Source organism: Phascolarctos cinereus, unplaced genomic scaffold, assembly GCF_003287225.1.
Source record: "Phascolarctos cinereus isolate Bilbo 61053 unplaced genomic scaffold, phaCin_HiC Scaffold_2;HRSCAF=192, whole genome shotgun sequence".
Taxonomy (NCBI): Eukaryota; Metazoa; Chordata; class Mammalia; order Diprotodontia; family Phascolarctidae; genus Phascolarctos; species Phascolarctos cinereus.
Window position 1 is genome coordinate 381,562,426 of NW_027555625.1, and position 20,333 is coordinate 381,582,758.

At 35.4% G+C, this 20,333-nt stretch overlaps 1 protein-coding gene across 4 annotated transcripts in view; it reads right to left on the reverse strand.

Annotated features, from left to right (window-relative positions):
- The window catches only part of CSNK1A1 (casein kinase 1 alpha 1), a 55,225-nt gene that overhangs the window by 27,206 nt on the left and 7,686 nt on the right, over positions 1 to 20,333 (reverse strand). For 3 of the 4 annotated variants that reach the window (XM_020964269.2, XM_020964266.2, XM_020964268.2), the window contains exons 3-5: positions 6,870 to 6,996; positions 3,650 to 3,748; positions 1,185 to 1,268 (exon numbers count right to left, since the gene is read on the reverse strand). In XM_020964269.2, the coding sequence (XP_020819928.1) occupies positions 1,185 to 1,268; positions 3,650 to 3,748; positions 6,870 to 6,996 (310 nt within the window). The remainder of the gene's footprint in view (positions 1 to 1,184; positions 1,269 to 3,649; positions 3,749 to 6,869; positions 6,997 to 20,333) is intronic. The other variant, XM_020964270.2, reaches the window with a different exon arrangement.

Below are 20,333 nucleotides of genomic sequence, written 5' to 3' on the forward strand. Positions count from 1 at the left end.
CTCTCAAGCAGCCTTTAAAAAGTACATGCATGATCATATGACATATGAAAGACATTCAAACTTTAGTTATTTGTTCTTTTTTGGGGGGGGTATCTAGTGATGGAGGCACCTTTTATTTTCACTATTTTAATAAACAAGGAAAAGATATTTTGTAGTACATGCAAGAAAAGCCTATGGCTCCTACTTCCTAGTATTCTATCAGTTACACAGTTACCCAACTTTTTATTTATCTTAATGATCAGATTTAGCATCTCATATTTAACAGGTTTATTAATGTTCTAAATCTATTACTGAGATGTGAGACGGTGTCGTATGAGGTAAAGAGCATTGGACTTGGAATCAAAAGACCCAGGTTTGAGTCCCTGCTCTACTATTTTACTAGCTATCTGACCATTCTCAAGCAAATCAACTTCACTTCTCTGAATCTCAGCTCCTCACCTGTTAAATAAGGGCAATAATTACACCACACAGGGCTGTTGTAAGGAGCAAGTTAAAGGTGTGAAACATTTTGCAGCTACAAAATACTATATAAAGTCCAGTTACTACTCTCACTGAGATACTAATGTAATATGACTTTTTACCAAGATTTCTGGTTCTAAAACATTTAGTGTAGTGAACAGTCATTTAATTCCTAAGTAAAGAGAAAGGAATATAGAACTAGGATCAATCGTTTTACCAAATGCCCAAGATCTGAAACTTTAAATTTACTTACCTGAAATTCATTAAGATCAGAAAAAAGGGACACAAAGGGGTTTCCAGAAGTATTTTCAGATACAGAGTATTCAGATGCAGCTAAGGTTAGCTATGTTCCCCCATGCATTAAGATCTATTATTCCAAGTGCCATTTTAACAAAATAAACAGGGCTATTCCCTTAAGTTCAACCCAAATGATACTCTAAATAATTCTTGATAACAGAACTACACAGCATTTTCTCATGTAGATGTTAGATATCTAAAATTAATCCTATTTACACATACTTTTCTCTAAACTTTATAGTTTAAGCAACAGCCACAAGGAAACATCTTAGTAACGTTACATGTTTGCCAAGTATGTCTGAATAATGCCAACGTAAGAGGTGCTTGAGCAAGGTCTACATTCTCCAGAAATCAAACAGAACAAAAAATAAAACCAAAAAAAGCACATGAATTTGGGGTTGAGGTTGGAATAGGAGACAGTTTCAGACCTGGTTTAATCCTGAGAAAGATGGGTCCTGAGAAGTACTAACAGTCATGCTTCTTTTCCTCTTCCCCACTGGAGATTCTAAACACTAAACAGACAATAGAGGGTGGCAGTGCATCAAACAGGATTGCTTACATTGCAACAATGGCCGGCGCAGACAGGCAACACCGAGGCATCAGAGAAAGAAAAGGGTAGCCAAATGCCATCCTTCTTCCACCAAGCACTGGAGCTTCTCAGTTTTCCAAATATTGAGAAGAATCACATGCTCAAGAAAATTTGAATCCTAGAAAAAAACTTAATTTGAAGTGTCACTGTATATAGTGCCACTGCTGTAAACAGGGATAGCAATGGTGACATTTGGCTCTATTTTAAAAAAGGAATTTAGTCTTTGCAATCTTTTGTACCACAAACTGCCCTTCCCCCAAAAAAAAGTACATAGGGGAAAAAATCTTCAGTAAGGAAGAGGTAGAAGGCATTTAGTCACCTTAAAGTTTATTTTCATAAGCATGCAGGGCTGATTATTGGCAGAGGTGAACAAATTCACCTTTTAAAGATAGGAGTAGTCACTCCTTAATATCCATTCAGAACAATTTTCCAAATAATAAATTTGGTTAAAAATCACTTATTTTTTAAAAAATTTTTTTCTATTAATAAAACTACTGGAACAAGATTACCACAGAATCCACTCTTTATTCAGCTGGCATTACTAACTATAGTATAGAAAACACTAAAAATCACCTACAGACACTACTTTACATTTGGAAGCTGTTAAAATTAATCAATTCTTAATCTACAATTTTAAGAGTATATTTGTTGCTTGATTCCTAGATAAGCAAAATACTGCAAGGTCTATACCAGACTCTCTAAAATTGTACAAGACAAATCTGTCATTTTTACGGCTGTCACTCCAAAATGAGAGGACACAGGACTTTTAAAATACCATGGGAGTAATCTGGGCTTCCTATTACATCTATGTGACTAACTATTTCTTAAAATGCAAAGCAGCATTTTCTGGGCCATTACTCCAGTTTTAAAGTAAAAACAAGGTACTGCAATGTCCACCCAGCATGACTGTGCAGACAGTGGGTATTAAGAGGGGTAGAAGTCAAGTTAATGGAGACAAGGAAATGAAGGGAAGGGGACTGGGAAATGGCCAAATACGGGGAAAGATTGAGAAATGGACAAAATTACCAAAAAATTAAAACAAATACTTTGTTTTTCTTCCAACTGAATTACTATCATATTTTTTTCCAGGATATTTAAAACCCTGGTTAATTTGTAGTAAAGAAATAGCTAACAAGACAAAAAATATGTAACTTGGGAATGGGCAAGATTTAACAAGTTACATGTAGATTGTTGAATACTATTCAAAAGCTCAGTTTCTCAACCAAAAAAATTTAATTCTATAAAACTAAGTCAGACCGACACTAACATCTCACACATTAGCAACCAATCCCATGTCTAATGCTCCAAGTTGGCATTCATACAGGCAAACAAAGGTAAACATTTGCAGCTAGAGCTTACAAATACCAAACATGGTGATGGCCTAACAAAACAATGGGAATCTTGCTTCCAATGTTAAAAAAAATGTACAGTCGTCCTGCAGTGGAGAATTTCTATCAGAACACAGCATGCTTAGTGCATTGCCAATGCTGCCTGTCTGCCCGAGCTGAACATTGAATCGGTAAATTAAGCAATTCACTCAACAAAACTAATCATGGAAGAGAAAATTTCTATACGATTATACGGTTTTTGACTGCAATCATGCATCACTAAGACCCGCTCACCACATAAGTTCAACAGCTTTCAGAAATCCCAAAAGCATGAAAGTGGTTTTATGACATAATTTCACTTTTCTAAATTGTTACTTTAAAAAAAAAAGCCCTCCCAACTTAGCACCTGGGCAAGTGTAACATATAGTAAAACCGTCAATTACTTCTGAAATAGGCTCAAGGGTAGCACTTATAGACTCAGATTCAGGGGCTACAGAATTCTGATTACCAACCATTCTCAGTCAGCAAACTTTAATGCCTTGGTGACAGGTGGGTCAGTAGCTCCAATGCTGGCACAAACACATATATCAGGAAATCCAAAACTGAGAGCCACAAAGTTAATATCGAATTTTAACATTCACAAAAATATATGGGGACTCCCACTATTATAATACGTGAATGGTGGACACAGTAGTTCAAAAGTAAAGCAACATAGGCAAATTTCTTTTTAGAGAATTTGGACTTCTAGGTGAAACACTTTCCATACGGAGATCTAACTAACCCTCTTGGCTGAAGGAGGTGGAAAACAACCAAAAGTTAACAAGTCAGGAGTTAGGTGATTTGGTCTTTGTGGAACAATCTTCATAAGCAATTACAAACAGCTAATTTAAGTACTGAGAATTTTTTTAAGCTGAAATTTTATCAGAGATTACAGAAATAACACTTTGTTCTTTCATGCAAAGAACACTGGACTAACCTTATTACAGTGACGCCCAATACCCATTAGGAAATTATCTGGTTTAATGTCTCTGTGTATAAAATTCTTTGTATGCACAAATTCAATTCTACTGATCATCTGTAAAAAAAAAAAAACAAAACTGAGTTAAAATAAAATGAACATACGAATTATAAACAAGTTCATTTGACCAAAAAGTCCATAAGCACTGTAAGGTATTCCCTTACCCCCTTCACCAACCCTTGTTAGGTTATTAAAAGCAGCATTTTACTAAACTACACAGATAAAGGGACCAAACACATTCTTGAAAAAAGTCACCATTAGACATTGGTTCAAGAATTCTTCAAAGTATGGTATACTGAATATCAAATCGATCCAATGGCTAGCCTCTTTTATTAACAATCCATCAAAACATCAAGGGATTTCTTGTGGTATAACGAACATACACACAAACACATAGCTGTTGCATCATAAAAATGACATTTATAGACCTTTAATTCTCATGAGACTTTTTTCTAATGCAGTGGGGTGGGGGGAAATACTTGGAGAAAAAAAGATAATTGGTGGTACATAGGAATATATGGTAGTTATCTGCCTCCTGCTTCATGTTACTTCCATTAATGCACACTCCCATCCCAGTCAAAACGCCATGCTGGCTGTTCTCAATATGATATGCCATCTCCCATTTCCATGCCTTTGCTCATGTGGCCAGCCATATCTGAACTATACTCCCCCCCACTACTGCCTCAGCTTACCAAGACCTCCTTCAAAGCACAGTTCCAGTTCCAGTTCATACCAAAGGACTTTCCTGGGCTTCACAGTTATTAATGCTCTCTCCATTTTGAAATTCCTTTATATATTCTTTGCTTTGACTTGTATATATGTTAATCCTCTAGTACAAGGTAAACTCATTGAAGGCTGGGGCTTTCATTTCTGTGTTTATATCCCAAAGACCCAACAGTGTGACATATAGTAAGTACTTCAATAAATGCTTGTGAAATTGAATTACAAAACAGGTACTTCATTTCACTATCTGGATTTTTTTGGTCTTTAGTACTCAGGATATCTTCAGCTTCTGTTTTTCATTTGCCTATTTCTTGCTCAAGGGTATTTTTTTTTTAACCACAGGTATATCTCTCTCATAATCTTATCCCTAAATCTTGACATAGTTATCTTCTGAAACTAGGATGAAAAACGTGGAAAACTGTTTAATAAATACCTATTGCGCACAATGAGCTAGGAACTTTTTCACAGCATGTGAGTAATACCATTCCTCAGCTCTGGCTTTTCCTTTTCAGAGGAAAAATGCTAGCAAGTTTGGTCTATAAAAACTCTGATTTTCAGCCTATCAGTCAACTGGCAGACAAATTGTAATTACAGATAATTTATCTGTAAGTTGAAATGATGTCGTTTATCTCCAATAAGGGAGTATCAATAATCACAATGATTCTATTTAGTCATAGTTTTACTTAGATAATCATCTCTAAAGTACAAATAATACTCCTGACTTTCCAAAAGGTTTTGATGGATGAATGCAAAAATGCTTTTGATTTTCTGAAAGGTTCCTAATAAGGACTCTGAAAGGCAATTGGTATAATAGAAGAGATGCTTGATTTGGTATCAGAGGACATGGGTCTTCTGCCACATATTAGCTTTGATCAAATGCGATAATATCTGTAAAGTGCACAGTAGGCATTTAGTAAATGCTTGTTGTCTTCCTTTCCCCTTTTATTAGCTTTGTGACTGGGCAAGTTTCAACCTCTCAGAACTTCCATTTCTTCATTTGTAAAATGGTGATGCCACTTGAATTTCTACATTATTTTTCAAGTCTACTAATTTTGTACTTAGGAATCTGTAATTTTATACCATTCTCACAGGCTCGTTGTGAAGATCAAATGAGAATAATGGATATTAAAAGGCTGATAACTCTAAAGTGCTGTATAAGTGTTAAGTGACCATTAAATTTCACAGGTCTAATCTGAAAACCACTAATATTAAATTTTAATCTGTAAAACAAACTTTAGTTTTTAAGATTAAAAAAAAAATCAGAGACAAGTAATTATTGATTAAAGGAAATCTGTTTCCATCCCATCCATACCACCACTGCTCCCTGCCCCTAAACTTTCTCAACGTTCTACCAAGTTTTACTGTCCTCTCATTTTACTTTGGGCCATCTCAACTACTATACTTCCCAAAACACACCAAACTCTCCCTTAATATTTTCAACATATTTCCATCTTTGATTTTATGTTCAAGTGCCAATTTATCTCTTCTATCTATCTATGATTTGCCATAAGTGTCCAAATAACTGATTTTTTTCCAAGGCATTTTCCCTTCCCTCTTATACCTCTTCTAATTCTGAGAATTATGTTCCCTTTTCCTATTCTTTACTTCCCAAATGCATTATACCCATCTATGAAAGAACCTGAAAAACTTTCATAGAAGCCTGACAAAAAGTTACCTAAATTTTGTGTACTCCCCATCCTAAATATGAAGAATTGTCTTAATCTGCATATACCCACATTAATTCCTGTAAGTTCTGGTTTCAGATGGAAAAAGGAAGGGCCACTCTCACTTAGGGCCCCTTGTGATAACAATTATCAAAAAAGAAGCTCAAGTAAAGATCTGTCTCAGAGAATCATAATAATGTTAAAGACAGAAGAGATCTTATATCTAGTCCAAACTCCTTAATTTATAGATGAGTGATTCTGAAGCCCAGAACCTAACTGGTCCAAGTTCAAATATCTCTTTAGCCACTGACAAATCCCTAGAAGAACCCAAAATTTCACTTCCTACACCAGTGTTTTCTACATAACATCATACTGTCTTCTTTTCTAACTCCCCACCCTGATAAAAAACTGTAGAACCATGATAGCAATATACAGTCTACTTTAAACAAAGGGCCCTTCTTCTTGCTCCCAGTCCAAGGAATAATAGAGTAACTAAGGATATGAGTCAGTGTCTGTTCCTAGTGCCATGTAAGCAAGGCCAACTGTCAAGCTTAATTATTTGTTGGTTGAAAACTGTTAGGTTTTTTTCTTTCAAGTGTGGCAAAGTTTGACAGAATAGCCTAAAATTGTACCAAGACTTTTGGGACATCCTATGTAATTCCTAGAATAATTGTTTTCTACACAGTCAAAAAGTACCATATCACAAATTACTGACATATCTCAGCATTATGCTAAATGCTATTCAGTTTTATCAATTTTAGTTATAGGTTTTCTTTATAAACATTATATACCTGGTCAGCTAACATAAGTACTGTTTTCATTGTGAATCTGCGGGAACAGAAATTGAAGAGGTCTTCAAGACTCGGTCCAAGAAGATCCATGACTAGAACATTATAGTCTTTTTCTTGACCATACCACCTGTAAAATAAAGATATAAAAAAGTTCAGTATGAAAAATTATCTAAAATTTCCCATTAACTAATTGTGGAGATGTAAGCTAATTTATGTAATCTCAGGAATCCCTTTTAAAAATGACTCATATGATAAAAAGGTAGCAAGATTTTATAAAAAACATCAGAGACCTGGGCTTTTCTTCTACCAACTACTCACATTTATACAGCAGGATAGTGTTCGCAAAGCACTTTCCTCACAACCAATATGTGAGGCAAAAAAATGCAAGTATTATTAACCTAATTTACACATGAGGAAACAGACTTATTTCCCCAGTCATATTAGCAATTAAATGTCTGAGGTAGGATTTGAACCCCAGTCTTATTTCAAGTGAAGCATTTCTTCCACTATTACTTATTTAATAAAAGGAAAAATACTGAAGCAAGGGCTAACAAATCTTAAGCTACTGTTCTATTTGCTTGAATCTAAACTCACAGTTTTTAGTTAGGACACAACTAACCAATTCTTAATTAGTATCTTTGCTCAATTAGTATTTCTTAAAAGAAAACGCTATAAAAATCACTGGAAAGTTATCGCTCTTAATAATAGTATTACCATTATATTATTAGGAACTAGTGTATATTAAATTTGATGAATTATTCCAAACAGACATCAAGTTCATGCAAGATCAAACAGAAATGCATTGCCAAGAAGAAGGCTGCAATCCTGTCTAAGCCTAGCTCCCGACCTTACCACTTCAAAATAGTTACAAATGCAACAAATAAACTAAAACACAAGTAAAAGATGAGGAAATTAATAAATCACCACAAGAAAGCCTCACTGGTTGGGGGGGGTGGGAAGGCTCAAACGATTATCAAAATTAAATGCAAAGCACTTTGCCTACTATGTACCAGGTACTGTGCCAAGAACTGGGGATACAAAGAGGCAAAAACCACAGTCCCTGTGCTCAAGCAGGCAACAAAATATCCCCAGCAGCACTGTGGATATAAGATAAGAAGATTATAATAAGCCTGGAAATACAGATTGGAGAAGCTTGTATTTTATCATGAAGGTAACAGGGAGCCTCTGAGCAAGGTAATGCCGTAACAGACCTGTCTTTTTATGAATATCACTTTGGTTTTAGGAGTATCACTTTGTGAGGAAGAGGAATTGCAAAGGCGATACTAGACGTAGGCAGACCATAAGAAAGCTACAGCAATAGTCCAAGTGAGAGGTGATGAGGACCTAACTATGGTGGTGGTAATGGACAGACAGGAAATGTTGTAGAGTTAGAATTGGCAAGACAAGGCCAAATGATTGGGAGTGGGGAGAAGGGGGGGGAATGTAAAGAAGGAATGAGGGGGACAGAGATGGAGAAGAGGAATGGAAAATGAATTGATAATAAACGTGAGGTTGTAAACTTTGGTTACTGGACAGTGGTGCCTTAACCAAAACAGTTTAGTCATCTAATCTGTTCCCCAAATTCTCTATCTGTCAAATAGGGTTATGGGAAAGCACTTTCTTCTCCAAGACAAAAAGCATTTTTACAAATCAGATGTTCTCTATTATTCGTTGAAAAAAGAACACTGTTCTTGGTTTCCTATTTATCCCTCAGAAAACTCAGCTACTATCTCTCTCTTCCTACCTCAATTTCATGGGAACCATCTCAACTGTGAAACCCTAACCCTACCCCCATCCTCCTAGATGTTAATGCTTCCTACATCCCCAAACACAGAGTATTTAGGCAGTTTTTCTTTTTTCATTCCCAGTTCCTATAACAATTGATGCTTTGCACATAATAGGTACTTAATAAATACTTGCTAAATCTAATTTCTGACTTCTTTATTTTTGTTCTTCTTGGCATCATTCACCCAAGCTGGAAAGTCTAAGTAATTTTTAAATCTTGTCTTCCTTGCTACCACATACCAAATATCTAACTACCAAGTCCAATTTAATCCTTTCTTCATGCCTCTCAGGAATTCCTATCTTTTCCATTCCTACACTAATTCAAGCATGTTTCTCTCAATTCTGGACTATCACAACAGTTTTCTAACTAGTCTTCATGCCTCCAGTCTCTTTTTCAAATGTTCAGGTCACTGCTTTGATCAAAAACCTTCAATAGTTCCCTTTTCCCTACTAGATAAAAGTATAAAATATTTAGCTTGACATTCAGGGCCCAACTAATCTTTCCAAATTTACCATTTACTACCCATTCTGCTTCTCTCTAACTAGTCTACTCTTTATTCAAACTGTAACAATATTCACAATTCTGCTTATCCCAAACTCCCTACATGGAATAACCTGCAACCCAACCTTCCCAGTCCAGTTCAAAGTCCACCTTGTCTGGTAGAAAATTAACTCCCTGGAACTAGAATCACTTTTGTATATAATCCCAGCAACCCTTTCTTCTCATCAGTCCTTTTGCTGCCTGGACCAGAGACCCTGCCCTTGAGAACTTAAAAGCTTCAGTTCAAGAACTGCTATCTTTAGCTCCACCTGTCCTGAAAGATGAGTGCTTCACACTCCATTTCAAATTCATTTTACTCCAAGGCTCCCTTCTCCTTTAAGTACTAACCCCATTAACTACAATCAAATGAATTACTGCCAATCTACTCTTTACTCTTTAACTTTCCAAACCAAAACACCCTGGCCACCATTTCCCCCATATGTGGAGCCTCTTTCTGCTAGTGTGTAAGTTTCTTGAGGGCAGGGACTGTCCAGAAGTCCACATTTTTATCTTCAGCACTTAGTACAGTCAGTGCTTGGCAGAGCAGGCAACTTAAAATGCTTAGTTTTCCCCATCACTTCAATGAACAATAGACGGTCCCTTCCACTGGTGGGATAGTTATTTAAAGCTGTTTGCACAATTATTTGGTGTTAATTGTATTGTGACTTTTTTTTACTGATATTTACAGTATTATGCGAATCACTTGGGACAAAAAGTAATTTTGCCAGGATTTGATTTAGTGACAGCAACGGTCATAAAGTAGAATCAGTGTTGAACCATGACCCTATAAAACTGTATCAAGCTGGTTTCCCATGCCATACCATTTTCATTGCTCTCTTTTGCTGTGCTTCCTTCTAGTGTGCAGAAGTAGCAGCTCTTTCATTTACCAGGAAGTAAACAGTTACTGGATAAGAATAGGCAGTTTTCAAAAGAAGAAATCCATGGTATCAATAGCCAAATGAAAAAAATGTTCTAAAAAAATCACTAAAAATTAAAGTAACCATGAGTTTCTACTTCATAGGTAACTAGTGTATTGGTTGTAGAGCTGTGTTTTGGTCCAGTCATTCTAAAAAACAATTTGACACTACACCTAGAAAGTTACCAAACTGCATATGCTTTGATCCAGCTACATTTCAACTAAGACTACATATCAAATAAAGAAGAAAAGACATGTGTCCAAAAAAATTCTCTTTTCAAGGTAGCCCCAAATTGGAAACTAAAAGGGGAACCTCCAATTCAGCAACAGCTAAATAAATTGTGGTATATGAATGCAATGGAATATTACTGTATCATAAGAAATTATGAAGCGGACAATTTCAGAGGAAACTAGGAAGACCTTTATGAACAGATGTCAGTGAAGTGAACAAAAACTAGAACAATTAACATCATAGAAAAGCAACTTTGAAATACTTCTGACACTTTGATAAATCATGAGTCCACAAGAATGTAGACGAAACATACCACTAATCTCCTAACAAAAAAAATGAGGAATTTAAAAGGCAGAAAGACATATATTTTCAGATATGGTCAATGTGGAAATTTGTTTTGCTTGATTATGCCGTTAGGTATTGAAGGCTTTGCTTTTTGCTTATTTTATCCTTTTAAACTTGCTCAAAGAGGGATAGGGAGGACAGATTAATTCTTAAATTACTTATTATCTAAAAATAAAAATAAACTTTTAAAGTTGCAGCTCTCAAGGAGAACATTTCAGTGACCATTAAGTGATAACTGCAGCAACTGCTGGTGTAGAAACATCCCGTTCTGAGGAACAAAGAAGATAAAAGAGGAAGGCTGAATCAGAAGAGCAAAGGAACTGCTAGAAAACAAACAAAAAAACACCCCACCAAAATCTGATAAGTTACTGCTACAAAACATACTAATTCCTCAGAAAACAAGCCAAGATTTTCAAGAGGAACTTGACAACTAGAGGGATTGTTACTGATTCCTCTATAGCATAGCACTGAAAACAAGTAACCACTGCTACAAAGAAATATTTGTCGCAGACAAGAAAGTACAAAGTACTGATGATTAGAAAAAGGTATTTTTATTGTTGAAACTTTTAAATTCAAGGTTATACCGAAACTATTGTCAGAAGAGGCTTAGGTGAGTCCAAAAAATGTCGTAGGGATTTCAGTACCTCTGTTGTTGTCACCCTAATTTCAAACATTTCAGCAATCTATTTTTTCCATATTCAGTTATTGTTTTCAATTATTCCCTGGACTATCTCAGATTTAGATTAGTTCATAAGACCCACTAAATGCTAACTTAATCTTCCTAAAACGGATTTTATCATGTAATTTTCCTACTATGACTCCATTAGTCTAATCTATCCAACTTCATTTCTCCACAACTCCCAAACACAAAAACTTCCAACTTTAATCATGGTCTCCCTTCTGTTCCTTTTACCCACAAAATTCATTCCAAAGCCACTTAATACCTGTCATGTGTAAAAATTAGGAGGTTGTATTAGATGCCTATATTTCCTTGAAAGTCCTACATTAAGATTCCAAGACACTGATCCAGTCATTGACCCTTCCCACCTTATGATACAAGGATCACTGCACTGTCAAATTAGCAAGCATTTATGTTCTGGCATTGTACTAATTTCCTTACAATTTCCTTCTCAGTAAAATAAGGGGGTTCAGAATAGATGATCTGTAAGATATTATAATGATAACTTTTCCTTTCCTTTTTTACTAATGCAATTCCTATATTGCCTTTAAGACGTATTTCTCAATTTCTATTTCATCTATAAAAAACAATTCACAACACTCTGGATCACAGCCTTATTTATAAAATAGAAATAGTGTGGACCACATAGTTTTTTAAATTCCTTACAAAGGAGTCCTTAGTAATTTTTGAATGTATGCCTACAACTAGACAGTGGCAGCTAGGGGATAAAATGCTGGACTTGGGAGTCACGAAAACCTGTGTCTCCTTACAAGTTACTTAATCTGACTCAGTTTACTCATCTCTGAAACAGGGATATTAATAGTATCTATCTTCCAGAATTGTTAAGAAGATCAAACGACATATTTATCAAGAAGTATCTAAATGTTATTATTGGACAGTAACAGGAGCCAAGTCTTCCATTTCTTTTCATCTGTGACTGTCACTTAGAGCAGAGCTGACAAAAAGCTCCAATTGGTCAACGTATCTTTTCCCCAAAATGAACGACCCCTCTTTCTTTAATTGTTTCTATATGTTGATGAGAAAATGAACAAACTACAAGGGAAGTATGCTTACTTGTACAAAACTGAAAAGGCTTGGGGCAGCTAGGTGGCACAGTGGATAGAGCACCGGCCCTGAAGTCAGGAGGACCTGAGTTCAAATTCGGCCTCAGACAAAGCACTTGACACTTACTAGCTATGTGACTCTGGGCAAGTCACTTACCCCCAACCTCCTAAAAAAAAAAACAATACCCCCACAAACAAAATTGAAAAAGCTGGTTAGTGGCCAAATTTCTCACCAATCCAAGTTGTGAAATTTAACAAAAAAATTTTTATTATCAATAGGGAAGCATTCTCAACTTTTTTTCCCTAATAAAAAGGAGCTAGTGAAGCTCCTGCTACCAGTTTTCCTACTACATTCCAGGCACTATGTTAAGCACTGGAATTGATTCATTTTTGCAGTAAACAGAACAAAAAAAATTTATGTAATAACATTTTTTTAAAAAATCTACAAAAGACTTGAGAACTCTGACAAATGGAATGACTTACTAAAATTCTAGAAGACTGATGAAGGATGCTATCACCAAAGACACAGAATAAGATAATAAATTTTCATACTCAGGCAATATGAGACTTTATTTTGCGTAACTATGTGTTATCTGTTACAAAGGCTTTGTTTTTCTTTTTTATTCCCCCAAGAGGTTGGGATAGGAATATAAGGGGGAACAGAGTTAAGGTAGGAGAAAAAAAAAAGGAAGAAAAGTGAGTTGACTGAGGTATGTTGTTTTTTTTTTTAATGCAGAGAACAAGACCAAAAAGAAGCACAGACAAGACAGTTTTGAAATCTACAGGATGAACATTTACATACTTAAAAAATTACCAAGCTGGTACATATTAGAGCTACAGTTTCATGTACAATCCTCTTTTTCTATTCTACTATGTATATGAAAATATCTATTTTATTTCATATTTAAGTACAGAATTTAAAAAACAAAAGCAAACAGAAGAATGACACTGCACATCTAATATAAATACAATAAAAACTTCACTGGTATGAACTAAACGTGAAATGGGAAGCTGCACTGAATAATATCTTACAATAATTGCAGTTTTATTTTCTAGCATGCATAATAAAGTACTGAAAAGAGTAGATAATAAATTTTTGCAGCTCATTACCATCCTGAAAGATAGTTGTATATTGAAAATGTAAACAGACCCAAGAAGGTTTAGACTGAGTAATGAATGAATAATCTACATATTATAATCGTCTTAAGGAAAACCAGTAAAGTCTGACTCTTTTGAGACCCCCAGTCTTTTGAGAATGACATCATGAATAATGAAACATTCCCCCAAACACCTATACATATCTCCCACAGTAAAACAGATATTGAACTGGAAAAACTATCCTGAATCCTATGACAATTTTTAATAAACTAACCCCTATGGGAATTCCCATGTTCAGGTAAAGATTACTTATAATTAGCACAGTTTGTAATGTAAATGAATCGTAACAAGAGCATAAGTCCTTCCAGGTAGGTCAAATATTCATACATAACACCTGTTCTTCCAATCTCATTTTTACTATTAATATGTTTAGCAAATTTTTTTAATTGGGCAAAGGCAAATAAATGTTCCAAGAAAGAATTAATGGGTGAAGTCTGGAGTACTCTGTGCTAACGCCAAACAGAAAACAATCCTTTCAACAAGAACAAAACTAAATCTATACTGACCAGGGATCCTGGCATTTGGCTTAGAGGGTAAGGATAAAGGCAGCTGGGGTACATCATGATGTTGTTGTAAGCAGTCCTAAAAAGACCAACAGCTTTGCTAAGTACTGAAAATTAAAGAAATAACACTTCTCTGAGCAGAAGCAGGAGAACATTGTACACAATAACAGCAACACTTTGTGACGGTCAACTATGACTGACTTAGCTCTTCTCAGTAAAACCATGATCCAAAACAATTCCAGAAGACTCATAATGGAAAATGCTATCCACATTCAGCAAAAGAGCTGATGGAGTCTGAATGTAGATCAAAGCATACTATTTTCACTTTGTGTTTTTTTTTTTACGGTTTTTTCCTTTAGTCCTGTTTCTTCTTTCACAACATGACTAATGTGGAAATACGTTAACATGATTACATATGTATGACCACATCAAATTGCTTGTTATTTTAGGGAGGGGGAGGGGAGTGAGAAAAATCTGGAACTCAAGATCTTGTTAAAAAAATTATTGGAAAAATAATTTATAAAAAAGAAAAATAACACTTCTTCATCAACAGCAGTGATGTCAAAGTCAAATATACACAGATCCCCTATAAGCTGCATATTGACTTAGAATGTCACAAACTAACATTATTTATGTTTTATCGTATTTTCATCTATTTCATTAAATGTCTTCCAATTACATTTTAATCTGGTTCAGCCTCACTCAGCTTTGTAGCATGGCAGTCTGATGTTGCTGATCTACAGTATTTAAAATACACCCAAATGACCAATACCCACAAAAACTAAAATAGATTCAGTCATGCTTATGTCAAGACCCAGGCTTTCACAAAGCGCCAACAAGATTCAAATGAGTGGAACCTATTTTCAATTCATGCCGTACCTAGACAGATATTCTGAACTACAGAGATTCTGAGATTTTTAAAGGAAAAATTACAGTATCTTCATCATTTAGGAGGTAACCACTGCACCAGATAACCACTTCAAGGAAAAAGATTTAGCGAAACATTACAAGATTACAAGGAGGTAACTTTCAGCATTTTCAACTATTTCTAAAAATTATACTGTCTACGTCTAAAAAAGACCAAAAAGCCTTCAAGACACATAATCATATTCTATCTTTGGTAACTTTCTAGCTGCAAAGAAGAAAATGGACTACATAGTGCCTTGTGATAAAATTACTATTTAAAAACTTACTTTGTAAACAGGAAGCATTCTCGAACCTCATAAATGTCAGTTATTAGACATATATAAGGAAAGTCTAAAATTAAGAGTCAAAAAACTACAGCCTACCTGTTTTTTGTACAGCCAGTGAGCTAAAATGGTTTTCACACTTTTAAATAAAGTTTTGCTGTCTGGATTTGGTCCTTCGCTGTAGTTTGCTGATCTCTGGTCTAAATTATGCTTCTGCAATATTCTCCACAAAGACACTCAAAAAAAATCACCTTCAAATAAACTACACAAGTTATTACGAAGCTCTTACTTCCCCGAGTTCTGCCAAGCAAGAATCAAAATTCAAGCCAAAAGTATTTTTGTTAATAAATCCAAAGAGATATTGCTGATGAAACCCAGTCAACGCCGTTCAGCCCTTATTACATTAATGGACATTAGCCTTTAATTAGCAACATTTTTACTGTAAAATCTAAACTGTGGAACTGAGTAGTCTAAATTCCAAGGGTTTAAACTAAATTATCTTGGTGGGTTTTCAAGTCAGAAGACCTGGATTTCATGGAAAGAGTGGGAGAAAACCCGTTTTGAACCATGGTTCTATTTACAACCAATGTAACCTTGAGCAAGTTGGTTATCCTCAGTGGGCCTCAACTTCTAAATACCTAAAAGGGGAGGAGTTGAGGGATACATCAGAGCTAGACAATTATCTAAGGGCCTTTCTATCTACAAAATATTTAGGATCACCCTAAATCCCAAGGAGTCACATGCATTCATTCCCTCAAGCAAGTAGAAATTGACTTCACGCTTTTAAAACATAATTCATCTGAATTATAACATACTTTTAATTGGCGTTCAAAGATCATATGGATTAACTATTATTTGATTAACCTTTCTCCCAACTGTTTCCTGGCAAAATTAAAAGAAAATGAAATGAATGGCAACAGCAGATCTTTCTTAAAGTAATCACTAGCGTTCTTTACTTTATCAACATTGGGGTAGGGATTTTTTCTTTTCACAATCAAAATTAACAATTATGATTAATACACAAATAAGTTGTTTGCACTTTAAATTTCAGTGATGCATAAAGCAGGTTCTCCCTGTACTGGAATGCAAGCATTCAAGTTCTCTAACACAACAGTGTTGGCAGTTGTAGGATTCCTAAATTAAATTGGGATTTTAACCTGTGATTCTTACAGGAAGTATTCAAGAACTTCGTCCCTCCTTCCCAAATAAGTCAGAAGCACAGTAGCTCTACCTATGATAAAATACTATTCCTTTTTTTTTTACTTTATTTATAATTTTTTAATTTAATATTTTCTCCCATTACATGTGAAAACTATTTTTAACATTTGCTTTAAAAAATTTTTGAATTCTAAATTCTCTCCTTCCCTCCAATCTCACCCCTCCCCATTGAGAAGGCAAGTAATTTGTATAAGTTATCCACGAATAGTCATTCAAAACATATTTCCGTGCTAAACAGCTGAAAGGAGATACAGACAAAAAAAAAAAGAAAAAAGTAAAAGAGAAAAAGTATGCTTCAATCTGCATTCAGACGCCATCAATTCTTTCTCTGGAGATGGACAGCACAAAATCCTATTCCTTGAGTAAGGTTTTAGTCCCCAACTCACCTGAAAGGATTACCCAACGTGTCCCTAAATTACAGAGTTGAAAATTCCTAGACTAGGTAATGGAATCATTCAAATCCTATGATCCTATTTATGTATTCAGTGAATGTTTATGTTCAACAAAATACTATATCTTGTCATTTTATTTTTTAGTATGTCCCTCTGAGGTAAATGACCCATAATCTACTAGAGAACAGGCAGTACAACCACCACAGATCTTATCCAAAGTTTAACAAACAGGACAGGGTCAAAGAAGGAATTTTCTGACTTTTTTTTTTTTTTGCAGCTTATTTTTCCTATTTGTTTAGAACTTAAATACAAAGACCAAACAAAACCAAAGAACATTTCCATGTACAACAGCACAACATAAGAGGATTCAACATAAAACCATGAATTTCCATTTCAAACTCTTCACTTTTTAAAAAATCATGTAATAAATACCACACGTTATTTTCAAAGCTACCGTGCTTTTCTGTGCTTCCTTCCAAGTTTTCTTTTGTTCTCTGATGTGCATTTTTTATTTTATCCTCCCTCCCTCCCTACCCAGCCCTCAAAAGACTGTACAAATTTATACATGCATGCATGTATGTATGTATGTAAAACCATACTATATACATATTTATATTTAACAGTTCTTTCTCTGGAAGTGGACAGCATCTTCCTTCATAAGGTCCTTTGTAGTTGATTTGAATATTTACAACACTCAAAATAACTTAGTCATTCAAAGTTGTTCTTAGAACTATACTGCTGCTGCTACTGTGTATAATGGTCTCTTAGTTCTGCTCATTTCAACTCTATTATTTCATTCAAGTCTTTCCATGTTTTCCTAAAATCAACCAGCTGATCATTTCTTATAGCACAGCAGTATTCCATCACAATCATACACCACAACATGTTTCTGACTCCCAAACATACGTTCCATTCCATTATACTGTTCTTTCATAGTGCTATTCACCAGCACGTAAGCAAATACAAACTGTCCCAAAAGTCTTAGTGCAGTTTTAAACTTTAATAACTTCAAAAATACAAATGCTATAAACATGCAAAAAATAACATTTAAAAGGTTAATTATTTAAAATTTTAAAGTACTGATATGCTTATTAAAATTCAACTAACCAAGCTATCTGTTGCTTTCGTCAGCTACTCCTCAGTAACCGAAAAGATTGCATTTGTAAACCCTGCCTTTAGGATCAGCCAAAGAAGGTTTTGACACAACATACAACAATTGTGACATAATCCCGCAGGAAAATCTAAGACAGATCACATGACCAAGGTGCCCAAGCAAGAGGATCTCCTCTACTGATCACCTAAGAAAGCATCAGAAAATTTAATTAAAAATTTATTAAAGTTGACTGGGGGGGAGGGGGAGCCATGATAACATTCTTCTCCAAACAACTTTACAATTAAACCTCAGATTGAATTTTGGAGCAGCAGAACAAATAAAAGGTCAGAATAAGACATTTCTCCAGACTAAGGAGAAGGTCTGGGACACTGAAGTGGGCACCAGCCACTGGAACATTCAATGCAGCTGGTACAGGGTCTGGAGGCAGCTGCAACAAGGAGCAGCAGCTTTGGGAACTCTCAGCCCAAAGATGGTAAGGGAGTAAGTCAACTGCTGGGAAAGAGATTACAGGGGACCCCCTGCTGGCACTGTGTGCAGCTAGCAACTCTATTTACCATCCTCAGTCCTGGGTCACAATTCACAGCTGGAGAGGAATGCTTGTGGTTGGTCACACACACAAAAAAACAAAACAAAAACAAAAACAAACAAACAAAAAACCAAACAGGGGCCCTGGTCAGTTCTAGAGCCCAGAGAAACTCTAGAACTTTCAGATACAGGGGAGGAGGGACCCTCCCTCAATTAAGTCCAAAACATAATCAGGAGAGCAGTGACCACATATCTCCCCAGATCACACCATCCTGTAAGCACTGAAAACTTGTAGACTCCCAGAACAGCAGTTAAAAAAAAGTCTGAAGCTTAGGACAGTGTCTCCTCACCCCAAGGACAGCAGAGGCCAACATCAACATAAAGTTCAAAATCACGGTACAGGCTAGACAAATGAGCAAACAACACCACCAAAAAAACCCCTAATCATAAAGAGCTACTACAGTGGCAGGGAACACAAAGTCAAAAACTCAGATGACAACAATGTGAAAACAGCTACAAGCAAAGCCTCAAAAATGCTAGTTGGACCCAAGCCCACCAAGAATTCCTGGAAAAGTAAAATAAAGATGGAAAAGTAAAATAAAGAGCTAAAAGCGGCAGCAGAAGAACTGGGAAAAGAAATGAGTCATGAAAGAAAATTATGAAAAGAGAATTAACAGCTTGGTAAAAAAGGTACCAAAAAATACTGAAAATAACACCTTAAAAAACAGAATTGGCCTCACAGTAAGAGACACAAAAATTTACTGAAGAAATCCTTAAAAAGCAGAGAAACTACATTTTGATAAAAGGTACCATAGGCAAAGATGTAATATCAAAAATTTTTACAGCAAGTTTCTCTGATAAAGCCTCTTTTCCCAAATATATTAGGGAACTGAATCAAAGTTTTAAAAGAGCCATTTCTCAATTGATAAATTGTCAAGGAATATGAACAGGCAGTTTTCAGAAGACATCAGAGCTCTCTATAGTCATATGAAGAAATGCTCTAAATCACTATTGATTAGAGAAATGCAAATTAAAAAGTACTAGTATCAAATCTAGCATAAAATAGCTTGTCACATACTAAGGTTTAGTTCTTCAAGTCATTGCTCATCTCACACCTATTAGAAACAACAAATGCTGGAAAGAATGAAAGAAAATAGGTAAACTAATGAATTGTTGGTAGAGTTGTGAACTGGTCCAACTATTCTAGAAAACTATCTGAAACTATGTCTAAAGAGCTATAAAACTGCATACTCTTTGACCCAGCAATACCACTTCTAGGTCTGTATCCCAAAGAAATTTTCAAAAATGAGAGAAGAAATAGGACTCATAGGTACAAAAAATACCTACATCAGCTCTTTTTGTGATGGCAAAGAATTAGAAATTGAGGGAATTCCCATCATTTGGGGAATAGTTGAACAGGTTGTGGCATATAAGTACGAGGGAGTACTACTGTGCTACAAAAAATGATGACTGGGATAGTTTCAGAAAAACACGGGAAGACCTATATGAACTGATACAGAGTGAAATGAGCAGAACCAGATCACTGTACACAGTACCAGCAACATTGCAATGATGATCAACTGTGAGCCTCAGCTACTCTCTGATCAATACGAGGATGAAAGAAAATTCCAAAGGACTCGTGATGAACAATGCCAGCCATCTCCAGAGCTGTGACTGTAAACTGAACTATAGTCTTCTCACTTTTTCTTGCTTTTTAAAAAAAAAACACAATATGGCTAATATGGAAATGTTTTAATGATTTCATACGTATAGTGGATATACTGTTTGCCTTCTCACTGGTA